The 10,044-nt window shown below is 36.5% G+C and overlaps 1 protein-coding gene across 1 annotated transcript in view; it reads left to right on the plus strand.

Moving 5' to 3' along the window:
- The window catches only part of LOC108624924 (zwei Ig domain protein zig-8), a 69,482-nt gene extending 60,486 nt beyond the window's left edge, over nucleotides 1-8,996 (plus strand). The window contains exons 5-7 of the mRNA XM_018024540.2: nucleotides 6,380-6,566; nucleotides 7,254-7,375; nucleotides 7,956-8,996. Of these exons, the coding sequence (XP_017880029.1) occupies nucleotides 6,380-6,566; nucleotides 7,254-7,375; nucleotides 7,956-8,089 (443 nt within the window). The 3' untranslated portion in view covers nucleotides 8,090-8,996. The remainder of the gene's footprint in view (nucleotides 1-6,379; nucleotides 6,567-7,253; nucleotides 7,376-7,955) is intronic.
- The last annotated feature ends 1,048 nt before the right edge of the window (nucleotides 8,997-10,044 follow it).

Here is a 10,044-nt window from a genome sequence, read left to right on the forward strand (position 1 = left end):
AAATCATATATTAAAAGTTGATACATTGTTTCGTACTAAAACTTTCCTAAATTGTATGATTAATGTAGTTATCAAGCGAGAGCAATGTTTCATTAAGAAATACTTGAACGAAGTTCCTGTTCATTGTTTCTATTATTGATTACAGCGCCTATGGTCATATTATCTGTCACGAACTTCCCAGGAAGCAATTCTGCTGGATGAACGAGTTGTCATTGAACTTAATGCACTTTGGTGTACTTGTCTCGGGAATAAATAGCAGACTAACGAGATTTCCAGCTGCGATTAAATAGCTCATTAAATAATTAATTTGACTTTTCAGCTAGTTGCTATCTACCCAATGTATAACATCCCAGAGGCTTGTTGTATAGATATAAAGCAATCCATTTGACAAAATGGATATGAATTAATATGAGATTCATAAACCTTATACTAAAAACTTGTAGTACGATAAAATGGGTTGCGATTTTTTGTAAATAATTTGGTTTGTCTTTGTAACATATCGCGAGAAATTGATCTAAGATATTGTCTTCAACAAATATCGACATTATTAGATTAAATCATATACGAATGTTCATAACAATCCAAAGCGTACATATCTCCTGTTTGGTGTTGCGTAGCTCTGATCAGTTATATGGAAGCTGTTTCAAACGACAGTTGTACCAAAAGTTTAATACCACGTCGGTTCAGATTTTCGCGCGAACTCCCCTTTGCCTTGGGTATATACCGAAAAGCAGTGGAGCGCGTCGAGGGATGTGCGCGCATTCGCACGATTTTATAGCCCGTTGAGGCGTATTTATACAAGAATTTGCAATTCCCGGTTGTGGACGAGATTGCGCACTTCCTTTATTCCCCCTTTGTTCCGGCGAAGTAATCACTCGGGGAACATGACGGCATCTTGCTGCCTTGAGATCATACGAAATTGAAGTCTCTCGACTGATCCGCGATCGCAATAGAGAAACGTTCACTTTGATTTGCTGGTTACCTTTCTCTTAATTGAATTCTTTATAATCTTTATTCGAAAAAGACATGATTTTCGATTGTTTACGAGATAATTTTTATAAATGTGTGAGAACTCGAAAATGTTTAAGATTCTCGAAAATATATTCAGGAGATAATCATTATATTTCGTTTCAAATTTTTGTGTTAAAAGGCATAATTATTACTTATTTGATATATAATTTCGACCTCATTTTCCAATCTCTATAACTCGACATTAACAAATTAAATAAGCAATAACGAGAATAAAGGAATAAATTTTATGTGATTATCGAGAACGCTTGAAGTATCGAAAATCTCACACAAGGATTGATCTTATTGAGTCTCATAACATCAAACGAATCCTCAAAATTTTTACGAATTCCAAACATTTTCAAGAATCCCCAATACTTTCGAGAATCTCGTACATTCTCCAAAATTACAACTTTTTTGGGAATCCTGAAATTTTCAAGAACGCATCTTGTCTCGATCCGATCGTGAACAACCTAATCGAGAAACCCGAATTTAATCGAGGATACCAAACATTCTCCAGAATCTCAACTTTTTCCGGAATCCTGAAATGCATCTTGCCCTGACCCAATGTCTACCCGTCCCATACTGAGCATCAGGTTCTCGTACACGTCCAATGGTTTCACATTTAGAGTTTAAACTTCGGAAGAAAAATTTAATTATAAAAGAATTTCAATTACATAGTTGGAAAGTTGAAAAAGACTAGAATGATTAATTCTGAGAGCGTCATCGCTTATCCGTCTGCCTTTTGACAAAACTTTCCTCCTACAACCGAGCCATCCGAAATTATCGTTTCGCTTTTTAAAATCGGAAAAACGCTCGATCGGTGCGGGTCGGCGCGACGTATCGAGGCTGCCGCGTTCGAAAACCCTCGAGTTCGAATCTCTCGAACGGAAACACGAAGCGTTCGACTGCCTACTTCAAATTGCTATTTTCACTTCGCGACTGAGTTTACAGATCGTATCCAATCCGCCCCCAATCTCGGAACTTCCCGACGCGACGGACACTCGGGACTGCCCTGTTTTAAATTCTCGTTAACGTTTGCCCAAGCCTCCAGAACTCCACGGGTTGATCTTTAATTCACTAGGCATCGTTTGAGCGCTGTAAAAATTGCTATTCCGTCGACGTTTAATAGGAAACTGACGAACAAGTTTAAAGGTAACAAAGTGAACCTATTGTAAAGCACAATCAGGCTGCTTGCCTCTTTGCCCGATTAAGAATCGTTTCAAAACTTTACTGCAACGTCCTTTCGTGTTGATTCAAGTAATGTCGAAACACCTTGAAATATTTTGCCAATATATGAAAAAAAAGAACAATGCGTATCTATGAAAAATTACTTAATTAAGAATAATTATTCACGATTTTCTTCATACACTTGAATTCATAAGACTAAATGCCAGTTCAATAAAATTTATTTCTCTCCATTTAATTGTCCTTAATAAAGAATATAAGGATCGGCAGAACATTCTGCAAATCAAACATGCAAAAACGTTCACTAAGTTCACTCGATATTTTATAGAATTCTTTGATTCCCTGTTTCTTTCATTCTTGTTAATAGCACGCGAGCCCAACAGGAAGTCTAAGGAAAAATAAGCTTCCCTGACACGATATAATACAAGAGAGTAAAGCCACGTGGGAATGAAATCAGCTTTACCGTCTCGGTGTATCCCATCCTCTTCCGAGTTCCTTTTGTCACCTATTGTCATTCGATTGCACGCGAGTCGGCTCTTTGTGGATGTCTCGCTAGCATTCCATCCAGCAAACGGAAGAACCAGAGGACGCGAAACTTTCGTTTAATCTGGTTAAAAGTAGGAAAAGTTCTGCGCGAGCTTCCAGCCGGAAAGTCTTCGCTCACTCGGACTCTGTGGAATCTTAAGCTCGATACAGTATTTTCACCCTCTCTTTAAATCCCCCACCCGTTTCTTCTTGTTTCTTTAACTTCTGTGTCTCCCACGTTCACCGGATTCATCACTTTACTCCTTTTTCCTCTTAGCTCCATTTTGTTTATTTCATTCGATGCTATCATCAACTACGGACCACACTTTTAATTAAAAAAATTGTGGAATCGAGTTAATGGCACGCCGCTTTCCCTATTTATCGTGGTCACCGATACTACTTTACCTAATAAGAATACTATGGATTCAAAGTGAATTTCAGAACAAATCAGTATAGCGTTAACCTTTCTAAAGTCGTCCAAGTTTCCCATGTAGAATTAGCGATGATTTAACGTATATTAGTATGCTTATCAGAAGAAATTTTTATGAAATGCTTTCTGAAGCGACATTGACATCATTGATCGAACTAAATTAGTTCTCACTCTCACATATTTTAATTCTCGTTGAACACAGTAGGTAATTCTGCAATTTTAATAACACTGTCAGGAAGAGACAGACAGTATTAAGTAAAAAATGTTTTATTATATCAGTGTTATTTATCAACATAATCCTTCACTTCGTTAAAATTTTTTATTGTAATTACTAAATTCGAAACAGACGAGATTCTTTCACGTCATTAAAATATGAAATGTAAATAATGTAATTATATCAGATGGACTATAACATATTGAGAATGTCCAGGACATTTATTAAATCTAGATATTCATTTAAGGAAAAAATTGCTTTTTAAAAAAATGCATCGCAGTCAAATTCCTCTAATCATCTTATTATATTATAACGTAACATCATCATTCATGAAAGGTAACGAAAATGGAAGAGAAAATTTGCAACTGATAAACGAATGCAATAAAAACTTTTCCTTATCACGCAGTAGCGAAGTTCGACTTCGTATCAATCATTTATTTTCATCAGATTCAGGGCACGTCGAGAGCGAAACATATTGTGTCCCGAAGAGTATAAACGCGATATGCAAAAATGCACGTTATCGGCAGAGACCATGTCGCTTTGGCGACTTTCATTCCCACCCCAGTAAGATCAGCGAAACCGTGTAGCCCAAGGTGGAAAGTCGCGCCTGGGAACCTTCCTATCTGGAACGGAACAAAACAGGCAAGGAACGAACGAAACTGCATCGATATCACCCGAAACATCTTGATCGATCGACTTCGTTGATACACATGGGAGTAACGATCGCTTGGATCGAATGCAGTTACCGTTATCAAAGCTTAATATTGGTACAAAAAAAGTCTATTTTCTTCACTTCTATGTAAACTAAGAGAAACATGCAGTCTGAAATATTTAATGCTGATGGAATATAAAATTAAATTAAAATACGTACAATGACTAAAAAATTGCTATTCATCGAAATATGGGATAAAAATGTAAAGGACGTAATTTTTAACTTTTTATTGGAGTCTCTAATAAAAATTTGTAACATCACGTTTATAAATCTAAGTAAGTTTTATAAACAGCTTTTACGATGATGAATATTGATACTGTATACAAGATATCAATCACTGCTCGTCTGAATTAGAGCACATCGGAAAAACATCCGTAGTCAAGCTGTTCGATCGATAGCGACGCACTGCGAACGTACAATAAGATAATTTGCAGGCACTCCTTTATCATCGTCAACAACCAACGAGTATTACTGAGAACACGTTCTCTCCCTTAAGGGCTTGCAGTGTGAAGCTTGCTCGATATCTCTCGCTTACCTCGAGAATTTCAGGCATTCTACTTAAGAGTTTCAGCACTTACGGCGCCTAGGAACACGAGTTGGTAATTATCATATCCCCGTCTTTATCATCTCCTTCCATTATTATTTTTGATAGACCACTTAACGACTTATGCGTTCTCAGATATTTATTAAACTTTCGCATCAGTGTAACTACATTGACATAACGTTTTAAATTTTTTACGGGTAAAATTATTGTTTCAAAATCATTGTACAAGCAGTCAATTTTTAGTTCAGCCGGTTATTCGAAAGAAAGTCAATTTCGATAGTTTGCAGTTTATCAGTCGCCATGTAGATGAAATGAAGTTTTTAATAAAAGTTTTTATAAAAAATATATCACTAGTGGTCTATTGAGAACGTTGGGAGAATCGATTTCCGGTTAAAATCACATAACGCTCTTGCGTTGGTGATGACGCCGAAATAAGTTCGAATTCCGTGTCCGGAAGAATTCAATTACGGGCCGGGAATCTTTCGAAACCCCCGCGGTGGTCGGGTAGACTTTATAAGCCAGAACGAGGACACGTACCGCGTCACGTACTTACTTACTCCCCGGCACCGCTCTATTTTCTGCTTTGTTTTTCCTCTGGAAAGATCCGGATGAACGCGACACCTTGTTGCACGCTTACCCAGACCGAAAGCTTCTTCGCTTCCGCTCACTCAACTAATTATCGAATCCAAGCTGTTTGCTCCCGCGAGAGGATGAACTCGCGTTTACGGAAAACAGTTCGGGCAACGTGACTTGATATGAAATCGTGCTCGCATCGCAAGGACGTAACAAGATTACTTTCAAATAGGGCGCTTTTTTTATCTTACAAGGTTACATTATATGCAGAATTTGTATTATTAAGAAAGTCGAAATTCATTTTTATTTTAGTATAAATGAAAGAATAAATGAAAATAGTTCACATCTAGATTGATACTATACATACACCATAAGATTAATCATAAATATTAATGTTGTAATATGAAAATATATACTTGAGAGTACATATACAGGTTGTTCGGCTATTGACGGGGAAAATTTTATGACGTGGTTTTAAAAGCCAAAATTAAAAAATGCTACAATTGTGCCGGAAATCCACTTTTTAGGTCCATGCGATTAAAAATTATACCTAATGGTGGGCAAACATATTTAAATTTTAACATACAGCTTAGATCAAAGATTCTCGATCCGTTCCCAAGATATTAATCAATCTATAGCTAATTTACCCAATGCTTAATCTGACTAAATTTTGACGTAATTTTCACATTTAAGAATCAATATTTTATATGTAAAAATAATTACTGATCCAATTTTACTTCGCAATTGAATGTGAGTAAAAGTTAAAAATATAAATAGCACACGCATAAATAGAATAATAAACGTCCTTTGTTCATTACTTTATATTAATTCTCCATTTCCTATATTCTCACTTTGTAATAAGCATCATGAAAGGACACAAAGCGTGCCCCCACGGTGAACGAATTCATTTTCATTGGATTTTGGATCTTTCAAAACGCACGCATATTGGAGCTTTTGTTTACGTCTACCCAGGCTCTGGTGCATCCTTTGTTTATTAATTATTTTTTAATAATTCCGGATTGTTCTATTATTTCAAGAATTAATTAATCTGAAATCCCGCCATCGCAGTTGACCACTTTAAAATTTTTGCCAACAACAACCGAACGGAATAAGGGAATATTAATAAGGGAATTGATAACAGATTCTAGTGAAATCAACATTTACTCTTATTCTATCGATTTTTAGCCCCAGACATTAGAATCGTGGACGAGGCCCGGCATGAGCTACGCGATCGGTACTACAAAACCGGAAGCGGTATCGAGTTGACCTGCGTCGCTCGACCATCACGGTCCGACTCGAAGATCCCGCATCCCATCTGGAGAAAGAATGGCCAGATGTTACCGGATCACGTGAACGTTTTTCATATTAATGGGTGAGCATGCACAACGGCGCGGCAACGTCCGATTGATTGTACGTGCATCGTCCCGACAGATAGACCGCGGGTTCCGATTTACGTTCGTTTATCGACGGGACGCGCAATTGTGCCTCGCGTATCAGGGTAGGCACGTTCCACTTTATCGTCTCGTCTCAGCGAACCGATATACGCGTCCGCTTGCACCCTTTCTGGATAACGAGCGAACCGTTTAATCTCCCTTGGGGCATTCCGTGAGCCCCGTAATGCGCCCTTGCCGATCGGTATTTCTATATCCAGTTGCCTCGTGCTCTTATTTTTTATGTTAGTTTTTTATTAGTTTGTACTACTGACAATATTCGCCGAGTTCCGTCATTTGCACTTGTAAGCAGGGGCAAAAGTCTTAAGTGGCTCGCAAGCTGCTAATTCGTCAGCCCTGCTTTAGTAAATACTAAAAGTAATGATAAAGATTGAGTATTTTGTTTTACTGTGATATCTTCGACAAGCTGGTACCTTGTAGAGATATTTTGTAGAAAGTGGGTCAATACGGTTTGCAATTTATTTTAATTTCCGTCGATATTCCGTCGACGTGCATGCGTTAGAACAGTTGGCCGTAATACGCGTTCACGATTTTCGATGAAAACATGTACTGGCACGCGTACATGTAATGGTCACATACGACGTGTAACGTGACAGCTGATTTTTCAGGTCGAACGAAGATTTGGTGACCAAGCTGTATATCGAGCAGGCGAAAAAGACTGACAGTGGCGAATATTCGTGTTCAGTTAGCCAATTCAGCACCGCCGCGGTACATATTCACGTCCTGAATGGTAAATTGAATTAAATTTTATACATTTTTATGTCAAGATATATCGTGGGAAATGCGAATAAAACCTTTTGTGCGTACAAGGAATGAAAAATGTTAAGATTAACTATAGTTATAAAATTTTTTAATGGAACAGAAATCAATATGTCATTTTGTCAATATGACTGATAATGTAATTGTAAGTGAACAGTTACTTCTCATTCCTTATACATAAGTAAAAAATAGTGTGGGTGTATATGTACATCTAAATGTACTTTAAAAATGTAGCTGTCAAATGTATGTCATATATATTTACATATACGTAAGTCTCCCTACGCAAAACCACGTTCAATATTTAGGGGAAAATATATAAACCAGTGACGTATACATACTATGTATCTACGACACACGTTAATGGACGTTCGCAAAAAGCGTATTCGCATTCGTGGTTTTTGACGGCCGCGAAATATTTGCAGAAAAATTTTGAACTGTAAGAATATAATATAATATAATAGATAACTAACAATATGATATTTCCTATTATACTATCATCATATTATCATTGAATTCCAAAACACAATTGTAATATTAAAAATTATCTACAGGCGAGAAGCAGGCAGCTGTTCACCATGATCAATGGAACGCGGCGCGAAGGAATCATCAGGAGAAATATGACAAGCTGTACATCATGACCACCAGTCTTCTCATCCTCCGGACTAGTCTGTTCAGTTGGTTGTAAACTTCATTACAATAATTTCGAGCTACGACATCACGCCATCGTCACGAAATTCTGGGTGTCTGTTAAAAAAGTGTTTCAGCAACAAATCAGTATTACGATATAAAACTGCCGAATAAATTATGTATTGTACGCGATAAGTTATTGTTATATACATCAGTTGCAAAAGTGCATACGGACGACGTTATTAACGTTGAACCTGGCTCATTCGGATCTGATGAGATATCTCGCGGAACCTGAAAAATGCATGTTACTGTTCATTCACAAAGTAAACATATCAATAAATGTAAAAAGTACCCTTCACTGTAAAAACACAGACGACGATATTTATAATGGATTTGTTAATTGGAGACGACAATTTAGCTCCTGATTGATGTCTGAACAAATTTTAAATATTTATATCTCTTTGTTCATTTATTAAAAAAAACTTCTATTGGAAGTAATACAAGACATCATCACATTGTTCGCAAGACACGAAAGTGGCGAAATTTTTACAAATTTTTAATCACCAATTGAAATGTTTAGTTGTTAATGTCTCCAGTTAATATATTAATTAGCATGTAACAATTACGTTAAAACCAGAAAATCATTGTAATATGCATTTGTTAGGTCACACGTAATTGTTCCCGATAAACATCAAATGACTAATAGATATAGTAGTTTGAATAATTAATTGTAAACGTTCCGCTCTTTTCTTCTCAATGGCCTGTACATAACTATTGTATAGATGGGAAAACAATGTGCTTGATTGATCGACGTGTTGCAATTACAATTGTAAGTTACTACAAATGTGCGAATCGCTTCCCCCTTTAAATGTATATGGAGATTGCCCGATTTATATCGATCAATTTAGCAACATGCATATGTTCTCGAATAATAAACTGTCATAAACTAATTTCATCTAACAGTTTTTGATGACGTTATTTTTATTTCCTATTTTGTGTAAATATTCCTTATTCCTGCATAGACATAAGAGAATAGACCGAGCGTCAAAAATTCATGATCCCATAAAATATAGAGAAAGCATACTTTTGCTACTCGATTAATTCATGCATGAAATTGGAAGCCAGAAAATAATTTTTTCTCTTCTTTTTAAAATATGAATGTTCAAACTATATTAAGATTTCGAAAGCATTAAGTATTGTTGTTAGCACACATTTGTATTGTATCAGGGAAGATATTTAAATTATCATCGCTTCATCGAACGTACGAAAAATTTAATTCGCTGAAACAAAAACCTATTAAAGACTACTGAACCAGAGTTTGTCCATATGAAACCTTCTTTTTAAAATACTTTTAGCCTCATCCCGATTCGAATTTTAGTTCTAAGGAGAATAGCAATTACGAGCTAAATAGAATTTGTCCACATCGCTTCGTTACTTCGTCGAGGATCTCGAATCGCAATCGTATTAAAAATTCTCATAATTCAATTGTCTATAATTTTGCGACAAATTACCATGGATCTTTGACGATTAGAAGAGACAAGCTTCCTTTTAAATTAATTTCAATCCGTTTTCCGTAGACCTCGTCATGTAAAGACAATCGATTTTTCGGCAGCCGACTATCGCTGTCTTTGTTGCTCGAAGTCTCTCACTCACTCGCGCTGCGAGACTTCCTTCAACGCTCCAGTCAATGGGTGACGTCACGTCTGGCTTAAGTTGTACATACTACTGCCGCTCTTCTTGGGACTCGACATATACTACTGCCTCCACGAAAAGAATGTGGATTAATAGCTCAGCCGCCATTCAGGACCTTCGACACTCAGCGCGCTTACTTGTAAGCATTAACAATTAAAACTTTATATTGGATGAAAACAATTCCCTATTTCTCCTTTCGTCTTTTACAAAATTTTTTGCAGTTATTTGCGTTCCATAAGTAATGCATTTATACCAAAGTATTAATTTATTTCTTATCCAATAATGACTATGTTTTTGCGAATTCTACTCATTTCGAGACGC

This window comes from Ceratina calcarata, unplaced genomic scaffold, assembly GCF_001652005.2.
Source record: "Ceratina calcarata isolate Rehan_Ccalc_2016 unplaced genomic scaffold, ASM165200v1 scaffold335.2, whole genome shotgun sequence".
Classification (NCBI taxonomy): domain Eukaryota; kingdom Metazoa; phylum Arthropoda; class Insecta; order Hymenoptera; family Apidae; genus Ceratina; species Ceratina calcarata.